General features: G+C 34.3%; 3 protein-coding genes and 1 long non-coding RNA gene across 4 annotated transcripts in view; all 4 read right to left on the reverse strand.

Moving 5' to 3' along the window:
* LOC149555592 (uncharacterized) overlaps window positions 1–20,806 on the reverse strand; it is an 89,608-nt gene that overhangs the window by 14,472 nt on the left and 54,330 nt on the right. The window contains 2 exon segments of the mRNA XM_089829438.1: window positions 5,044–5,185; window positions 9,446–9,545. Of these exon segments, the coding sequence (XP_089685564.1) occupies window positions 5,044–5,185; window positions 9,446–9,545 (242 nt within the window).
* On the reverse strand, window positions 13,262–13,746 carry LOC149555593 (uncharacterized). Its single transcript, XR_016364525.1, has 2 exons — window positions 13,661–13,746; window positions 13,262–13,563 (listed from the first exon to the last, which is right to left on the reverse strand). It is a non-coding gene; the product is annotated as an uncharacterized LOC149555593 (long non-coding RNA).
* On the reverse strand, window positions 14,388–15,291 carry LOC149555594 (uncharacterized). The gene is made up of 2 exons (XM_089829703.1): window positions 15,053–15,291; window positions 14,388–14,969 (listed from the first exon to the last, which is right to left on the reverse strand). Exons 1-2 carry the CDS (start codon window positions 15,277–15,279, stop codon window positions 14,855–14,857), a joined length of 342 nt encoding a protein of 113 aa, XP_089685829.1. The 5' UTR covers window positions 15,280–15,291; the 3' UTR covers window positions 14,388–14,854.
* On the reverse strand, window positions 15,651–17,028 carry LOC149555595 (uncharacterized). The gene is made up of 4 exons (XM_089829702.1): window positions 16,701–17,028; window positions 16,352–16,585; window positions 15,896–16,247; window positions 15,651–15,757 (listed from the first exon to the last, which is right to left on the reverse strand). Exons 1-3 carry the CDS (start codon window positions 16,758–16,760, stop codon window positions 16,149–16,151), a joined length of 393 nt encoding a protein of 130 aa, XP_089685828.1. The 5' UTR covers window positions 16,761–17,028; the 3' UTR covers window positions 15,651–15,757; window positions 15,896–16,148.

Below are 20,806 nucleotides of genomic sequence, written 5' to 3' on the forward strand. Positions count from 1 at the left end.
GTTATAACACCACTTATCATATGTCCATCAAAATGACTCTATTCATGGCACTGTATGGTTATGAAGCACCTAGCTTCATGGATCTAGTCTTGGGGGATAATAGAGTGCCCAAAGCCAAAGATTTCTTACAGGATAGTCATGATATTTTGAGGGTGCTCAAGGAGAATATATAGCAAGTCCAAAATCAATAGAAATTGTATGCTAACCAGCACTAGATAGAGCACAGCTTTAAGGTCGGGGATATGGTTTACTTGAAGCTACAACCATACAGATAGTCATCACTCAAGAAGAGTAGAGTAGAGAAGTTGAAACCTAGGTTTTAAGGTCCTTGTAGAGTGATTCGCAGGGTGGGCTAGGTTGCCTACAAGATTAAGCTTCCAACGGGCAACCAGGTGCATAATGTGTTTCATTTGTCAAGGCTTAAGAAAGCCATCAGTCAGAGAGTTGTGCCTTCTGCAGATTTTTCACCATTAGATGAGGAGGGGAAGATTGTATTGATTCCTAAAGCTATTCTAGATACTAGGAAAAGGATTCTTCAAAACAACGTGATTAAAGAATATTTAGTTAGATGGAGAGACCTGCCAAAGGAAGATGCTACTTGGGAGAGTGAGTAGGTGTTACAGCAAACAAGACTGACATTGCTTGAGGACAAGCAATTTCAAGGAGGGCGGACTGTAATGTCCCCACTTTGGTAGTTATCTAGTTGTGTGACCTTTAGCCTTTTCTTTCCTTTTCTTTTCTTTTATTTATCCCACATTGCTTGTGAAATGTGGTCAACCCTATGAAGTAGGAATAAAAGGAGAGCTTCTGGCTATTGTTAGGCAAGGTTGGATATAAGAAAAAAATAGATGGGTAGGTTTGAGATCTATTTTAGGCATTTGAGGATGTCTATCCTCTCTTGTGACATTTTAGACGGCATTCCCTTAGGGTTTGGCCTTTGAAATTCATTGCTATCAGCTTCATTAACAAACAGCATGGGCGCATTTTCAGCTACAGGTAGATTGGATGTTCACTCATATCATTCTCACTCCTTGTCTGATACTTATGCCATTGTGAAGTGACAACTTTATGAGGGTCTTGGATTGATTGACGACAGTTTTTACTGAAGCATCAGCGCAACACTATTCATATTACTAAAACAACAAGATGGGAAGTCATTACAGGAATGTCATGTTATAATGCTGGAGTAATTAGTGAGTTTGATATGTATTTAATTTTATTAGTTTGAAAACTAAAAATTTTTAGCAGTAGTTCAAACTTCATTTTGCATAAATTCCTTCTTGTTCATGTTATGTGGTTTCAAAATCTATACAAAAACATTAAAATCTTTATCAGCAGTTGGTTCAGTTCTTGGGCATTTCGAGGGTGCCTAATACATAAATCCTAGTGTCAAACTTGTTTTGAATTTTTTTATGGTGTTTTACATTTTGCAAGTCTGTTATATTAAGGTAGTGAACTACTAGTTAATATTGTTAATCGGATTATAGTAGAGACCAAACCACAAGATAAGCAAATCATAAAAGAGTTTAAGTAGTTGATTGTTCAATTGTACTTATGGACCTTGAATAACTTATTCATCCCACCACAAACCACACCCACCCCCAACACACACCCCACCCCCACCCCCCCAAATTCTAAACATCCTAACAATTGGTATCAAAGCGGTGATGCTTATAAGAAGAAGTTTAAAGGTACTAAAGGAAAAAGATCATGACTCACAAAAGGGAGGTACCAAAGTTGAACAAGGAGAACTTTCTTGCATGGAAATATTGATGAGGCTACATATATCTAGTATCAGTGATGCTGCAATAAATTTTGTGGACAATGAATATGTGAAGATAACAATTGTTCCTATGACTACTCAACAATGAAAAGAGAAGTAAGAACATAACCAAACAATGTTGGAGATTGCTTTAGCCCTAAACTTTGTCAAGTTTGATGACATCAAAGAATGTCACATTACAAAATAGATGTGGGACAAACTAAAGACCATGAATGGAGGAGATGACAACATCTTGAGAGCCAAATGAGAGAGCTTGAGGGGAAATTTTGATGAAATGACAATGGCAGAAGGAGAGAACATAGTGCATTATTCTACAAGAATTAAAGAGTTTCTTAATGCTATTCGAGGTGAAAATAGAAAGATTGAAGATTAAAGAGTGATAAGCAAAGTATTAAGGAATATACTTCCTATATATGTCATTAGGGTTTTTGCAATACAAGAATCGAGATCTACTCTAGGTAACAATATGACTTTGGAAGGTGTAATTGGTAGACTTACTACTTTTGAGATGTCTAATTTTGTCAACTATACAACTACTACCATTGAATATGCTTTTAAGTCATAATTGATTCTTAGTAAAAGAAAAGGAAAATATGTGAAAAGTGATAGTGACACTTCTAATGATTAACTTGATGAACTTGAAGCACTTATTGCAAAGAGGTTTGGCAAAGGCAAAGTTAAATACAAAGGTAAACTACCTATAATTTGTTTTTCATGCAGCAAGGTTGGTCATATTGCTGCAAGGTGTCTTGACACGGAAGAAAAGGATGAGAGAAAGGAAAGTAAGAATAAAGGAAGGAGATATGATCAAGACTACAAGAAGAACAAGGATGATAAAGGTAAGAAATTATGTTATATTGTTGAAGAAGAAACTGACATTGAATCTTAAAGTAATGATGATGAAGTTTTCTATGTTACTATGAAAGAAGATTTTGATGAAGATGAGAAAACTGCTTTAATTTCTTATGTGAACAAAAGTGACAGATGGATAATTGATAGTGGTTTCTCTACTCATATGACTAGTGAGAGAAGTAAATTTGAGTAGATTGGACCATACAAGTGTGGTTGTGTTAAATTTGGTAATGATATTCCATGTACAGTGAAAGGTAAAGGGACTATCCAATTGATTGACAAAATCAAGTGTGACAATGTTTACTGGCTTGAACGACTTGACTATAATCTGTTGAGTATTTCATAAATAAACATATCAGGATAAAGAGTTGAATTCCATCATAGAAATGTCAAATGGATAATAAGGTGTTTGAAAAGTAGCTACGATTATGTTTTGTGTTTTGATGGAAAAGGTGTTTTATTGGAAGTTTTTCTTAACTCTAATATGGCCAATGATTAAGACAAACAAATATCTATCACAGGTAATGTTTTACTTTTGCTAGGGTGAACCTTCCATTTGCAACAAGTGATATGTCTCTCCATTATCAAAGATGAATACATTTCTCTTGTCAAAGCTATAAAAATAAGGAAATTTTTGGGTGAGTTAGGTTGCAAACATGTCTTTAACTTGTTTTGTGATAACAAGAACACAATTATATGGCTAAGAATTTTGTATTTCATTATAGAATCAAATATATCAACTTGAGATGTCATTTCATGAGTGTACTTAAGAATGGTAAGTTGCAAGTTAAAAGCATTGATATAAAGGTGAATTTGGCTGATTCATTGACAAGGATAGTACAAAGGAAGAAGTTTGAGTTTTGTAGGGATTTTTTTGGTATTGGCAAACTCTCATAATATGCTTGAAATGAGGGAACATTTCTAAAGGGTGCAGTAGTAGTTGGGTTTTAAGTGGGAAATTGTTGGATATGAAATCCAACAAACATTGTTTTTTCGTCTAATTTCTTTTGTCTCATTACAATCTAGATAGTGCTATTATGCTCATTTATGGAAGAGCAAGTTGTTGCTATAAAAAAAATATTGAGAACATAAATTAGAACAAAAAATTTCCTTGCTTAAAAGTGGATGTAGTTGTATTGATGAACCATTACAAATTTTTTACCTCATATCTTCTTTTGGATAATGCTTTCAAACTGATTATGTAATTTAATTATTCACATTTTATAATTAGCACTATTCACTTCAAATTTTTAGAGAGTCCTATCATCAACTAAACTATTTTATCTAGAAATAATATGTTCTTAAAGGTTATTTTTGTTGTACAAATGTTACTGCTTGCTTGATGAAAATAATTGTGTTTATCTAAAATGTTTTCTTTTGAAGATAGAGGAATCTTGTGATTCAAAAAAAATTCATCTTTAGAATTGTCTTCTAGCTCATATCTAAAAATAGAATACTTCAATGACTTTAGATTTAATACAATTTCAAAACATTTGTCTTGATCTCTCATATAGATTAGCATAATTTTTTCAGTCTTGATCTCTAATCTAGATTAGCATTCTTTTTCATAGAATAAGAAAAACACTTGAAATTGGGTGACTTTGATGTATTTAAGCTCACCAAAGAAGAAGTGGAGGCTAGGAAGATCACACCTTGTTCTCTCTTATTCAACTTTCACATAGCTAAATGGCATTTCAAATCCATCTCTGAAATATAATATAATTTTTAATTTTTAATTTATTAAAGTATAAATCATATCAAAAATCCTACAAAATATAAATTATATTACAAAATATGAACATATATTTAAACATAATTATATTATTCTATTAAAATTTTAAATATAAATTTTTAAAATATTTTTGCAAATGCCGACAGCAAATAGCATCGACGCCACAACGACCCCGTCACAATGCCTGTTCATCGTGAAAACCAGGTACAGAGCCTAATGTTTCAGACGATGATTTTAACCTCTATATGGTCCTACTAGTAACAGAACTCCACGCAATATGTAACTTGTGAACCACATTTTTTTGTTTGACAATTCTGCATTCAACTTGCTACTTCAGCCACAAACATATTTGCAAGTTTGACAAGTAGAAATATATCTCCATTTCTCACATTTATTTGATGAATTTCGAAAGTATAAGGAAATATTGGCTGCAGGGATCTAACGTTGAATCATTGAAAAAGTTTGAAGTAATGCATCTTTTCATGATATTTTGACTTCATTATCAACTTTCTGCAGTGTTTTCCATAGTTTCTGAATGGTTGCCAACAATGTGATTTTCCCTCTATTTTATAGGTTTTGCCCCAACATTGGTTTGGCATTGAGCTTGACAAAAAACTCTATCTTGCATTGTGCTGCAGTTTCTCTTGATTTGTTCTCGTGAATGAATTCCCTTTACCAGCAATCTTGGCTTTTCTATTTGAAAGTGATTGAAAAGGATTGCTCTGTCGATCGGAATATTTTCCATAAGAGTCATCTATGCCATCTTCATCCTGTACTTGTTTAACCTTTTTCCTTCTGCCACGGTCATATTCTTCATCCTTACATAAACCACACAAGATTATGGAAACACAACAGCATAGACATAGATAATTGATTATTGTCCATAGAAACACTTTATGCACGAATAGACTGCTATGCTATTATTTATAGATAGAGCCCCATCATGTTGGCATGTTTCTCCTCTATCTATAAAGCTATTATTTGACTGACGAGGAGCAAACAAGTTTTTCTCTGTGCTAATTTTAGAGTCTTGCTCAACATCAAAATATTGTCTAGCTTTACTTAAACCAAGTCCGCCAAGAACTTCTCTTTGTTTCTTTAGCTTAGTACCATTTCCACTAGAAAGCTGCCTGTTTACAAGGGGCATCAGAGTATCACAAAATTTAGCAATGTTACACCCATTCTGAACCACACCAACTATAATTTCTGATGTCTCAGTTTGCTGCAAAAAACACAACCATTTATTTTGTTTGGCAGACCCTTTCCACGGGATTGTTGTGGATACTTAGAAGCGACTAAACATGGAAAACTTTTCGCAAATGGATACTCTTTTCCAAAAGGCATTTTTGCAGAGCATTTATGCTTAAGAAAAATGTCAGCCTTCTTAAGCTGTAACTTTGTGCATTTCTTCCTTTCATTGGATTGTTTCTTCCTCAAAATATGCATTTCTCTTAGAAGAAAATGCCTCTTGAAAGACAATGCTTGTAAAAACTGAGGACATGGAAGATGCTTCACAAGCTTCAATCTGTTTCTACTAACGAGGTAGTGGTTGTCCTCATGGTGTTTTTGGTACTTTTGGCTAGAAATACATTTAGTTTCTTGACTATATTTCTACAACCTATGTGGATGCATAGCTTTTACACATGACCCATTCATTTCCCTTCCCTTACAGAGCAAAGTACCATTTTTGCCTCCCTGCCAAAAGGAACATATAAAGATTCATTAGGACTAAAAGCAATTTTCTCAAAAACAAACATATACACTGCAGCATTAATACAAAAAACAAGCAGCTGAAATAAGGAACCATCGTCCAGGGATAGGAGCTTAGTAGCCTAACTCTCATTATCTATAGAATTGTGGACCACACTACCATTCTCTAGATGCTCACCAGCTACAAGTTTACCATTTGAATCATTTTTTGGAAGTTTAGTAGCATGATGTCGAGTAATAATACCTATCAAACCATTTGTAGAATGTTTGACATTCTCATGATCTGTTACCATTAATTTTTGAATAAGCTTCAGAATTTCTACCAATGTAGTTCTCATTATCATTGCTCACATCACAGTTCCGAGAATGTCTAACAACCATATCATTAAAATTACCCACAAAATCAGTTCCCTTTATTTCAGATTCTTGCTTCTTAACATTATTACTAGAGTCATTCGATGTGCATCCATTACTTATGGTATGACTTGACTAGAAGACATTATTTGTTTGAATACCATTGGTTCTTGGAGGCACCATCTGTAATGTAGCATCATGATCTGCTGATGATCCAGATTTACTGCATGACTGGCCAGAACTTGTGTTCTTTTCTAGACTTTCTGAAATGAAATTGACATTTGACAAATTTTCTACCTGTTGGGGTATCTTGTTTACACCTGCAACACTAAAAGAGATTGTTGTCGTTTGGAAAGAATGCATGTTTTTTGTCACCTGGGGGGCATATGAATCTTGTAAGTGGTTTTCCTTTGGATGTCCAATGTTCAATGACACCCTCTTCTTTAGTTTAGAGCCATTATACTGAGATTCAGACCCACCTGCTGTTTGAATGCTAGTTTTCTTATCTCGTATATAGAATAGCATGTAAGCTTTCTGGGAAAGCACACTTTTCTCACTAACTGAATAGACCTAGAGTACAAAATGTCATAAGAATAACTTCAATCAATCTAAGCAACTTCAGTATAATTATTGTTACCATATAAAGAAAAGGTTCTACATAAAATTGTAGTTCTTTTGTGTATTCTGTTATACACAAATTATAATGAGCTTGCTCCACAAAATTAAACATGTCTTCACAACTGTAGCAAATGTATACCTGATTATCATCTAAAGCATGCTAGATGCATGTGGATGAATGAATAAAGCAGAAATAATGACCAGAATGTGTGCTCTAGCCATCATGAACAAGAACACCATAAAGAGTGTACTTAAAATTGCCCTCCTGTGATTGATCAATAGACAGAGAAACTAGAATATCATTCAAATGTGCAAAATTTATTAAAAAACCAATAGATATTACAAAAACTATATTATTAGATTCCACTGAAAATGTGATCCATTGGCAAATAATATTGTAAGGGCTACTTACATGTGAACTGCTAACAAATGGTTTGAGATCCAACGTACAACCAAAGTCTGCTTTTTTGTCAATTTTTCCTCTAGATCCAACTACACTGAAGCGCTTGAGATGAATTGCAAGAACATGTGGTGCTTTATCAATTTTCAATTGTTTTAGAGCCTTCACTTTTACTTTGCATCGTTCACATTGATATCTTTTCACACCCCCATCTAACTGCTCCATTGCCGTGTAATGGGGTAATGCTTTCAACAAGGAATCTGCTCAAATGATCTCTAGGCTCAAATCTAAGAAAGGATCAAATTTATTTGAGCAATAAGAACATTGTGTGCACTTCACCTACAAGCCAGGTTGAAGCAATTGTTAATGAATAAAATACTTTTCTAAGACTATAACCTAGAGTTCCCAGCATAAAAATAATTTTGAAAGGTTTAAGTGACTCAAAAAAATCCCATTTATGAAATTATCAGTAAATCTTGGAGGTTTCTATAAGCCCCTCTCTATTCCCTCGCTAATATTTAAAAAGATGATGTTTAGATACGAATAACTTCTTCTGATATCTTCTTACATTCACTCATCCTTGTTAACAAAGTACGAAAATTTTTGAAAATATAAACACCTAAAAATCACAACCTGACTTATGAGTCGACCACCAAATATTTTATGTACTAGACTCTTCTCATAAGCAACAAGTGATTCAATTAAACAATATAGATAATAATACTCATACTGGTGAAAGAAAGTTTTATGTTTTTTCTGTGTTTTTTTGAATATATGATTTTTTCCTTTGTTCAGAATATGAAATATATACCAATGCATGGGAGTTGAAAGTGCAGATACAATGCCCCTCATATGATCTTTCTATCTCTTGAGTCAATTCTTTCTGATGTGCTTGAGCATACATACAACAAACCTGCATCCTTTATAAGTTTAGGCCAATCTTGTGAAGCAACAACTTGAAAGTTCAAGAATCACGAGAAAAATTAAACATGGAAAAAAATCCAATACTGTCATCATTATAATCTACTAGAAATAGAAAATTGTTCATATCCAAACCTATCAATAAATGCCTAAATGCAACACCTTTTCCTATAGAATAATTCATCTACTCTAATTTTAAAAACTTATAGAAATTATATTTCAGAAGTTTGTTAGGAAAAACACGTAGATAGATATGAAATTATTCTCATGCTCAAAATACACGCCCAGTGATAGCATAACATATATTAATTCAATGAAACTAATTTTAAGAAGGGTTCAGTAATCTAGATGCCTATTTCACATGTGAGCAGTGGTACTCTGCAACAATCATGAGATAATGTAGTTCAGATTTTGGTGAGAATGTTGAAATGTGATAAATAAACTTAAAGTTTCATCTAGAGTTACTTGTTAGTGAATGTACATGTAAGTTCATAAGGATCATTGTGATGAAACTAAGTTACAATCATGATTCCAGGAACAACTTGTCAAATAATAAACAAGTCAGAATATGAATTTTATTAAATTTTAAAAGTTTAGAGATTAGAGATTGGATCTGTGAAATTTAGTTTTACATGTTTAGGGATTAGATCTGTGACTGGAGATGTCACTTTTATGCACCCACAAACTGAGCCAAATAATGGACATACAGGTTATGAATCCAAACAAATATTGGTGATGGGACATAGAATGTCATGAACTGATTTGTGTCATATTTAAACTAATTATTCATTTGTAATAATTCAATACTAATATGTTTTTTAAAAAGAAGGTTTCAGAATCTCATGAACCCCTTTTTTAGCTATCATTGAACAGATTTTTTATTTAAGTGTTGTCAATATTAAATTTTAATGGAGCCAAGAATCAATTTGAGAAAGATTGAAACATGTTATCATTCAATTCCTTCATACAACATAATTATTTATGATCCAAGTTGGACAAAATTAAAGAAGAAAAAGGGATTTAAAAAAGAAATCGATCAACCAACATGTAGGTGCCATGATGAGATGACACACACCTGTCCATATGCAAGAACTGTGGCATTATAACCTTGGAATAAACCATCAACAAGTGGAGCAACACATTCTCCAAAAATCATTGATGATGGAGAACTAGTGCTGCCATACACGTGATCAAATGTAAATGAATGCGTACCAATTTGCACTTGCAAAATTATAATAAAAAATTGGTAGAAGTTAGAAATATACTCTACAACTCCATTGAATGTAAAATCCAGATCTCAGAATCTATATGATTAAAATACAAGGCATTAATGGATTTCAATAAATTGAAGCAAGTACTGAGAAAATATGCATCATGCACTATTTAAAAAATAAATGGCATGATAGTATTTTCATGTGCACATATTGATATACAAAAGAAACTAGCAGTTTGAAAGCTATGTCTAATATAGAAGTGTAATTAAACAACAAGAGAGTTGGAATTGTAAAGATTATTGTTACTGTATTTCTAACATTGTAGTTTTATAATGAAAAAAAGTTATGTCGAGTTGCTCAACACACACACTGAATATTAATTTGTGCAGATTCAATTACTAATAGTCCAGTTTAAAAGTGTGCAAATTTGGCTTGAGATGCTGACTTTATAAAGTCATCTGCAAGTTGATCATGAAAGACAGCATCTCCATTTCATTATTTTGCATCTTTTCTCTTAATTAATGAAAATAAAACTTAATGTGTTTGAATCATTCATACATCGGTGGATTCTTCACCATCTTCAAAACATTGAGCATTGCAGTATATTGTTGGAGATGGATTGGAGAAAATAAAAACATCACCTCAGATTCTATAATACCATATTGTTTTCCATATTGTTCAATGTGCTTCCTTGTAATCTTCTTCTTACAAACCCAGGAAACTGCTCTTGAGCTCATGTTGATAGTATACCCAATTGTTACTTGCAATCATCAATAGATCCTGTCAAATTTGCATCTATGTAAAAAATCAGGGAGAAGTCATCATCCTTTATGTTCTCTAGTCCAAAGGTTAGAGTACCCAACACATATCTCAACAGATATAGCTGTCTTCTAATGTGTTTGCCTAGGTCCTATCATTATCTTGGAGAGATAACTTGCAAAAAATCTTGCATCTAATCAAGTATTTGTAAGATGGACGAGGATCCAAACCATATATCTGTAGTGAGATTCATTAACCTTTTATGATAAATCATAACTGGAAAACCATGGTTTTCCACTATTCTTTGGCTATCAGCCATCCCAAAGTTTTCAATAAACTCTTTGGGATACTTTGTCCAAGAAACAATTGCATGATTATGATTTTTTATACATCTAACTTCAAGGCAGAAAATGCAACTATATAAGATATGTAATCCCAAATTATTTAAATCATGATCCACCTAAAGTCAAGTTTTCACTTCTTACAGTGGTCACAAGATTGTCAACATAAACAATCAGGATGACAATCTCAGTTGTTGTCTAAAAGACTTTGACATAATTCATGAGCTCAAAGGTGCTAATCAATCTATGTTGTACCCTGCACAAGGAGTTTACTTCAACCCATACAATGATTTGATCAATTGACATAACTGATGCTCTAGGAATCTCCTTGAACTTTCTTTATAATCTACTGTACTCTTGAGATGCATTGACCTGCTTTTGATAATCTGTGGACACTAACATATTTACTTCTTTCTTTCTTGAAATTCAAATCCTTCGAGTACTTACATATTTTCTTCCTCTTGGAGATTCCAACTCAAAAATGCATCTTCATATCCATTTGGTGAATACACCATCCAAATTTAGTAAATGTTAAAGGATCAAGCATTTCTGAGGTTATATAACTTCAATTATTTGAACTAAGTGAGGATATTATTTTAATAGAGGCAATCTTGTTTTCTCTCAAAAAAACATATGGATATGGACAATAGGCCACTGCCTTAAGGGCCAAGGATGAGACAAACACTACAGTCCAAGAATTCTTCACCTATATCATAGTCTGATCAGGAAAATCTTAGTCTGTAGTGATAAGGGCTAATAATATTCACCCAGGGGACCTTTTGTCTCCTTTCCACTATAAAACAATTGCAACTTGAGAAAGTTCAAAAATGAAGGTTTGACTCAATTTGTACAAAACCACTATACTGCAAAAAAATAAATACTGAAAAGCCTCATATAGAAATATCTTAGATTATTTTTAGGGTAAAGTGGCAAGGAATGATATTGTTATCATAGGTCTTTTCAGGTTTTAATGCACAACTACAACAATTTTGGTCATTAGAAAACAAGAGACTTATACTACAGGATAGACACTGACAGGTGGTCCTAGGTAATATGCATACAAATATACTATATGTTTTAGTTAGTAATGAGTAGATAGAAAGCTGGTAATCCAAACAAAAATAGATACTTTAGTTAAACAAGAGAAGATAGAATGTAGATTATCCACTTTATCAAAATTCAATATAAGTAAAAACTAGCACAAACATGTCTTAACATGAATATAATATGCTTTGAAACATATGTGATGCCTTGTGATGTCCAATCCCTGTGCTCTTACACATACATTATGGTGGGACTGTCACTAAGATTCTACTTTCTTTTTAATATATTCTAGGTTTCCATTGAGGCTTGAATATGCTATCCTATTTGAATTTATTCTCCTCATTTTACCCCTATTAATTTTGACCTTCAAAGTTATCCACACATACCTTCACCTATACAAAACAAAAGCCCAAGCTGATTTGGGATTTAAATTGTGCCTCTTAGCACAAAGAAAAGGGCAAGTGAAAGGAAACATTGATTATTCTTGCTTAAATTCACCAATTAAATAATACGCACTAAATACATCAAGAGACTAATTTACATTTCTTAAGAAATAATACTATACCATGTAGAGAAGGGCCACATGACAAGAAGTGTCTCTCTTTAGCCCAAGAGGAATGCAGCTGATGTAATAAAGTAATTTTCTGAGGTTTAAATAACAACATATAGAAAGGAGAGATAAACAAGGATAAACAAATTGAGTATCATGACTGATGAAGATAAGGAAGAAAACTGGAAAAAACAATACAATAAAGGAGCATTGAAGCATACCTCAATGAATGAAACTCTTAACTGAAATTCGCCTCCATAACTTGAGGAATAATTCCTATCTCCTCATCTCCTGCATAACTAGTGTCCATGGTGTATGTCTTGCCAAAACCAGTCTAGAATAAGATGTAAATGTCATCCAATGTGAATCCAACAACAAACATTTAATCAAGCAGTACATGTTAATGAAAATAAAACTTAATGTGTTTGAATCATTCATACATCGGTGGATTCTTCACCATCTTCAAAACATTGAGCATTGCAGTATATTGTTGGAGATGGATTGGAGAAAATAAAAACATCACCTCAAATTCTATAATACCAGATTGTTTTCCATATTGTTCAATGTGCTTCCTTGTAATCTTCTTCTTACAAACCTAGGAAACTACTCTTGAGCTCATGTTGACAGTATACCCAATTGTTACTTGCAATCATCAATAGATCCTGTCAAATTTGCATCTATGTAAAAGATGCTCGTGTCCTTCCACTTGAAAGGGGCCTTAGCAAGACACAGTGTTATAGGTCTAAACATAGGACAAAATAGAGAAATATTTAGTATCTTATTGAGCTTCACTTCGTTTCGAAAATTTTAATATTCTCTACTAAACAGGGCCAACCACGTGAAGGTGGAAGCTCATTTGGCCCCACCCCCCTCCCCCTAACATCACTCTACATTCCCCGTTAACATCTAACATTCATTCATTCTTTCAACCATTAATAAAATGTAACATTCAATCAATATCACATGATAACATTCAATCAATATCACATGATAACATTCATTAACACATTAGATTCGTTAACATGCAACATTCATCAATATTCTGCATTAACACATAATTCATGAACATTCATTAGCACACAATTAAATTCATTGAGACATAAAATTCAGTCATTATCAATTAAGGTATGTAGATGATAATCATTTCTTTTTTTCTTTCTATTTCTTTTTTCTATGTAAGCTCTAAGAGGAGCATCAGTGTCATCATCAATTCCCCCCTCATCAGTTGTTTTGTTCTCTTTTCTTGATGATCTCAAATTCCTATGCTGTTGCAAAGGGGGTTCCTCTGCAATAACAAATAAAAGAGTTAAATTAAAAATAATTTATTATAATTTTTACAAGTATTTAATTATTTTAAATAACATAACTGTGGCGCTCTTTACCTGATATGACCACATCATTTTGTTTGGACTCAACGTCAACACGCTCATGAACATCGACCCCTCGATCCTCTACAGCTGCTATACAAAATGTTACGTTAATCCAAACACCAATTGCAATTACATATAAAAAAATTAATAGAAAATGTATACCTCCACCACTGGGATGCACATCATGCGAACCTTCAGCATCCACAGATTGTGTAGAAGGATTGTCAGGCTACATTCCAACATCCTACGCGTTGTTATCATTGCTTGCTTAAAACAGATATACTCACTTTATATTAGAACTTAACATCAAATAGACTAATTGGTAAAGTATTCAATTTGAAATAAATTTCATTAAGCTTATTTACTTGTGGCTCAGATGCATCATTATTAGAATCTTCCAATTGATTTCAGCTCGTAGTCGTTCAGCCACGGCTCTATAGCCTTGTTGGAAGCCAATTCTCTTTTCCTCTTCTGTGAGGCATCTCTTGAACTCTGAGCCCTGCATTTTTGCGTGGTATGGTGAATTTTACTTGCATTGTTTCATCAACCAATGGAGGGTAGTTAAAATATCAAAAGGAAATGGTAAATAGTTAGCAAGGTTTCCAACCCTTGTTACACCTTATTTTGGTCATGTTGGAGTTGTTCTAAACTGTCTTTGGTGTTTGGGAGTCCTAGAGGATCCAATTTCACTCTTGGTTGGGTGTGTAGAATAAAGGTCAAGTGTTGCAATCTACCCTGTGACTGGTAACAGCAAGTTTGCCTTAGACCTGATTTGTTTTGGGTTGTGTTGATGTTTGTTTTGGTTTCCATTTATGTTAGAGGGTTGGAGTTGTCCAAAACACTTGGTGTCAAGGTTGGGTGTATGAGGCCTTGAATGGTACAAGGGAGAAGTAACTAGTATGCAGCCTTATGTGATGAGTTGGGTCCATGAATTAAAGGAGCAGTTGTAACAGCAGATTAGTTCATTGTTTGAAGGTGAATCAAGCCTTGAATGTTCTTGTGGATAACACAGGATTAGGGTGATAACTTGAATTTCTTATTTGTTCCAAGGTGCTAGGAGTTTGTTAGTGCTTCCAAAGCATGTTACTCTGCATCATATATTGGTGTGGAGGAACACTGAGATCCAAGTTGAGGATCAGGAGCATAGACAAGCTAGTCTATCCTAGCATTTCCCATCACATTATATAAAAAATTTGATACAATTTTTCATTTACTAATACTTACAACTCTTGCTTGAAGTTTCGAAAAACCACCAAAGCCGAGCTTGTGTGTCCCGTGCTTTTCTAGTCTTGCCTTTGTTGCCTTTGACGTGTCAGGCAATCTATGAAAAGTTTGAAATATGTTAGACAGTATAAATATAGAGGTTAATTAGTACATAATTAGATTCTCAACAATATCACATACCTTGTTGTACTCGCCACTGGTGTAATATTATTTTTCTTGTCAGCTTTATACTTTCCATCCAAAATCAGAGCCTGCCACTCAGCCTCAGGAACATAGGGCGAACGCTCGTACCTAGGGTTATCTTGTAAATTTTTTTTGTACTGGTCCCTAATATACTTCAAACAGAAACTAGCTTTTTCAAGGAGCTTGTTTCTCTCAAATGCACGAGGTCCAAAGAGTTGGGTCATGCTCTCTATAAGATCATCCTTCAACAGTTTGTCTTGGTTATTCCACCTTTTAAGTAAAAAAGAACATGTTAGACTCATAAATGAAGTGAAGCTACCTTTAATATAGTTCAAGAAATGGATGAAAAGGAAAACTATTATAGCAATGATATGAAATCAAAATAGTGGTTTGGGGTTTTAGTTAGGATATGATGTTCCACCAGGTACGCAAGGTGGGCCCGAATATTCGCAAACACTCATCACCAAATTTTCTCCAAAAACCATCATTCCCTACAAAAAAATCATGGGATCATTAGTCGATGAAGAGTGATCAAAAACTAAATTAATATTATATCACTATAGAATAATATTAACTTTAAAGTACCTGGAACTTTGGCTACTTTTAATGGAATGCCTTCATCGTCGCTGACAATCAATATGATATCCTTCACCGTTCTCGTACTAGGAACATAGGAACATCCAGGAAATGATGTTGTAGCTCCTATTGCAAAAAGTTTCATAAGTTTCATAAGTATTTGTCACGAAGTATAAAAGAACAAATGATAATTGATGTTAAAAAGTTGTAAAAAAAAAAACTGTTTGTTGTTGTCATAAGAGAGAAAAAGAGGGATTTGTGTACCAGTAGATGGTGCAACAGTCGATGTCTGTAAGCTGCGTGTTGCCGACTCAGCAGTTGGAAAGAGATTTGTGGTTGTCCTGGATGGAGGCGGCATCATCATAGGATTCAATTGATGTGAAGCTGAAGAATAAAATTGTTAGAGCATGCATAAATATAGAATGCGTGGACTAGCATGGACAAGATTGTTAGATCATTAAAAAAAAGGATTGTTCGAGCATGTATTGTCAATGATTATGATCATTCCTATATATATTTAGTGGAAAACACAAGTGGGGAATGGAACATGCAATCTACCTGAACCACCTGCAGCACCCTCATCATGGGAACGGGGCTCGAAATCACGCAAAAAACTCTGTAAAGACAACGCATCCATATTTTAATTAATGTCATAAAAGAGCATAACATAAAAACCATTATTGAACTTTTGTTATAATTAAAATTTTCATTAATACTTACTTTTAAGGTTTTAGAAGTGTGCATCAATTCAGATCCCCTATCTCTTATTTCCTGAGTAGTAGGCTTTATGGTTGCCAAACGTATAATTTCTCTACCAATTTTCTTTAGAAACTTTTTAGTTGAACCAATTGGGTCATCGGTGTCTGCTAAATCAATATAGAAAGGGTCCTCCTCAGGGGGGGGCTGCTGATCAGGGACTGCAGGTTCCTTTCCCTCCCTAAGACCACTGGCCCTCTGTGACAACAATAGTATTAGTATTATCAAAATTACTCCAAAACAATGAAGAAAACAACATCAAAAAAATAACATTTTGCTTCTATCTAGTTTGCACAATTACAATGAGTTTTACCTGCTCATGTGTAGATGAGCCGGGAACATCGCCAGCATCCCCTTCGGGTGGTTGCTCCATATTGTGACCCTGTGTCAAAGATCAAGTATAAAAATGTTAGCCAAAAATTTATTGACTAAATGGTATGTTTGAGTCATTGATTAGAAGTTGGTTTAATAGTATGTACCACCCCCATGATAGTAGCCTCGTTTGTATCTATGCGGTTCAAATTGTAATCAATAAGAAGCTCTTCCCCTACACATATTGATTTTATCGCACAAATGAATACACGATTTTCCTCGTGCACCTCAAATATGCAATTGGGTTGCTTTATAGTTGACCCAGATGGTGTACTATTTATAAAACCTGTAATATTCCCTGTTGCTTTTGGCCTTCCATCAATGTATATAGCCACACTTTTACTTTGATTATTGTCTTGCTGTTGTATATAATTTGTTGAGAGGGCATACCTACACATACCTTTTTTATATTGAACAATATACATCCAACTTTTGTAATCGTAACATGGTCCAACATACTACATCAATTCAGAAACTTTGTTGTAAGACACCTTTATGCCATCCATAGAAAATAGGCCCAAACCATGTAGTGATGATGCTACTATGCGATATATCCTCTCGTTAACACAAAAATTAGTGTTTATTGGAGGAAGTTCCTTGGGTACCCAATGTTTCTGTAGATGTTGGTACCTCAAGGGCACCTCGATGTTGCCTTCTGTCTCATCATCATAAGAACATGACCCCCCTTGAGCAAGGAAAATTTTCATGCGTTTATTGAATTTCCTTCTAGTCCTTTGACCTCTAGTTAATCTCCCTGTTCTAGATAAACTGCATGTCTCACTTTCCTCTTCTATTCCTATATTTCCCTCACTCGAGGAAGACACTTCTAACAAATACCTATTCGCTGGTACCTGCAAATGTGAGAGATCTTAGAAGACATCAATCTTACTATTGATAAGTGTATTAAATAGACTGTCTATAAGGAGTATTGACTTATACCTATCGATCCATGAGACTGTGCGAGATGCTCCTGAAAGGGGTTCAATTTCCTGCAAATGTAATTCAATTATTGTGAGCATAATCACATCATAATCCTAATCACATCCATCATTAGCATCACATAAAAATTAAAAACATTAAAAGGTACACAATATAACACTTAAATCAGGGTCACATTATAAGCCTACTAGGGAAGTAGGCCTAGTGAAGGGCTAAAACTGGGTTTTTGTATCAGCTAATGAGTTGAGGGCTTAGTCACCTTGGGGACATGCTATTTGAAGTTGTTTGATGTGTGTGGAGGTGGAGGAAACACCTAGTTAAGGTGAAGTCAAGTTTGGCGCCTATTGAGGCATTGTGAGCATTTGATAGTTTGTTGATTAGATTGCTTGGATGAATCCATTGGATGGATTGAGGGACATTCATGGGATTATTCCAAAGATGTAGAACCTAAGGTGGCATAAGGATTTGGTGTGCACTCTGATAGGTTATGGAGTTGGCTTGGATCAAGGAGAGGGATCTTATGAAGATGCTTGGTTGATGTTGTGAGAACACTATGGAAGTCCCTCTTGTTATGAATGATTGCAAGTCCACCTAGGGTCTCTACATCACCTACAAAGGCAGAATTATTAACCAACAAATTAGGTAAGCACTTATATTATGTTTTCCCTATAAATTTTATTCTAGGTACAACTCCCTTTTATAGATATTTAATGAATTCCCTTTTCTAAACTAAACACTTACAAATGCTTTTGACCTGAAAGAAAATAAGGCTCAATACATTCACGCATCAATATGTGTTTTGAATAGTTTAATTTAATTAATTTAGATTAATAGTTAATTTAGATTAGCAGTATTCTATTTGTAGTTGAAACTTGTAGCTTTTAAATAGATAATGAATAAACTATGTAACCATATATATAAGACAAATATATTTCTATCAAGAAATGAATATTAAATAGATTAAGGATTGATGGCATACCTCTAAATTCCATCATCATCATCCTCGTCATCGTCATCATCATCATCATCATCGTCATCATCCTCGTCATCATCGTCATCGTCATCATCATCATCATCCTCGTCGTCGTCGTCGTCGTCGTCATCGTCGTTGTCGTCATCATCATCGTCATCAACATCATCATCATCAACATCAACATCATCTTCATCTTCATCATCATCATCAGTAGCAACATCATCGTCATCATCTCCTTCTTCTTCTTCATGAAAATTTTTGTTAGGAACATCATCCAATAACTGTCAATCATGATCACCATCTACATCATCTTCTACTTCTTCGGTATCTTCTTCTTCCATCGCATTATACTTAATTGGTCTTCCTCTCGGTTCATGTCTAACAACAAATGACCAACCCGGTTTATGTGGAACCTCTGAGTAAAATAACTGCTCACATTGGCTTGGAAGAACATAAGGCTCATCCCTGACTAGCTCAAACGACCTTGTAAATCCATTATCATGTTCAATAACAGTTCTATCAAGATCATTTGGATTAAGTTGTAGCCTGTACCATTTGACAACGAAGAGTACTAATTTGAAGGAACTAAAGTCACACTCAAGTATATCATCCAAAATGTCATAGTATCGATTTTTAGACTCTCAAGGATGTAAGTCATTCCTAGATGAAATATTAGTCACTTGAAAGACTGCAGTTAATCCTGAATCACAAATTTTCTTCGTGTCATCCAACACTTTGACGCGAAATTTCTAACCATTACAGAACATAGCCTTATGGTGTTTAACCTGCAATAATATGTGAAACATGTCAAAATTATTGTATCATGAGTTGATAAACATACAAGTGATTAATAAATTTGTAGGTACCTAGAAATCTCTTAAACCACGTGCTAAATATATTTCCCTTTGCATAACATTGGAATCTCCATTATGATGAGCTTCTTTAACCAATGAAGATACACCTTCCCATGTGGGCATATGCACCGAGTTGTGGTGCCAAAAAGATGACAAGGTTTTTTTTTTCTAATTTTCAATAGCGCGTACGCGCTATAGTGCGTATGCGCTATAGCACGTACATGCTATTTTGATATGAAAAAGGTTATATGATGGGCCGCAGACCCGCGGCCCATCATTTTCATTTTACTTTTTGGCTCTCCAACAACGCATACGCAGGTTTGATAGCAAAAATTCACCACCATTTGCCAAAATGCCTCCTCACCGATGAAATCCAAGACAACGAGCACACCGACGACGACGAGGTAAGTGATATAAACTTAACTTTGCATTGTTTAATATGTTTTCCATATTGTTTTATTGGTTTTTGATATTCTTTTGTAGGGTTTTTACAAATTTCATTTAGATTTGTTTATTTAGTTGGATTTCAATTGATTTTTTATCAAGAAATGTCCATAATCAACCAAAAAATCCACAAAACCCTCAAGAACCTCAAAATCAAAACCCTCCTCAAGAAGAACAACAAATTCCACAACCCGAACCAATTGCAAGACCTCCGCCAGGCACACAAGAAAATATAAGAAATGAAATACAGAGAGGCAAAACTGAATTAGAAAGACTCATTACTCAGTTGAAAGAATTCGGACAAACCAATCCAATAAGGGCTCAATTGGCATCATCCCTCGAATCCATTAACACTCAGATAGCCTCAGTTAGTGGTCAGTTAGATATTTGGCGGGCTAAGAGGGATGAACAAAAAAGATTTTATGCAAATAAATTGTCATATGAAGATGTTAAAAAAAAAGAAATATCAAAAGGTAGTATATGTGCATTATTTAGAAAACTCAGTGAGCCAAATACTATTAGAGAGGGTACTAAACGGTTCCCCATCCATTGGTGTATACACGATGCTATTAGAAATAATTTTTGGGATAGATGGTGGATGGTTCTTGATGCCCCTCCTTGCAACAATCATGAGGTCCCCATGTATTTTTTGAAGAAATTATATTGTGAGTTTGTCCTTGGGGAGATCCCCAATTATTTTGATATGTTAGACTCTCAGGGTAGAGGTGGGGGGTCATCATTTGAGAGGCTAGGAGCACGTCATGACCCTAATGTAGTTAGGGCACCTGTGGTCCATCCACAACACGAGCATGTGATTATTCCTTCAGTTGTGAAGGA

The sequence above is a fragment of the Cupressus sempervirens genome, chromosome 5 (genome assembly GCF_028749045.1).
Source record: "Cupressus sempervirens isolate cs-2001-9-10 chromosome 5, ASM2874904v1, whole genome shotgun sequence".
NCBI classification, from domain to species: Eukaryota; Viridiplantae; Streptophyta; class Pinopsida; order Cupressales; family Cupressaceae; genus Cupressus; species Cupressus sempervirens.

Coding starts and splice junctions, on each gene's coding strand:
- LOC149555595 (XM_089829702.1), bottom strand. CDS start 16,760: ATGGAGCAACCACCCGAAGGGGATGCTGGCGATGTTCCCGGCTCATCT. Junction 16,586..16,700: donor GCTCATCTACACATGAGCAG/GTAAAACTCATT, acceptor TTGTTGTCACAG/AGGGCCAGTGGTCTTAGGGA. Junction 16,248..16,351: donor ACACTTCTAAAACCTTAAAA/GTAAGTATTAAT, acceptor TTGTCTTTACAG/AGTTTTTTGCGTGATTTCGA.
- LOC149555594 (XM_089829703.1), bottom strand. CDS start 15,279: ATGACCCAACTCTTTGGACCTCGTGCATTTGAGAGAAACAAGCTCCTT. Junction 14,970..15,052: donor CCAGTGGCGAGTACAACAAG/GTATGTGATATT, acceptor AACTTTTCATAG/ATTGCCTGACACGTCAAAGG.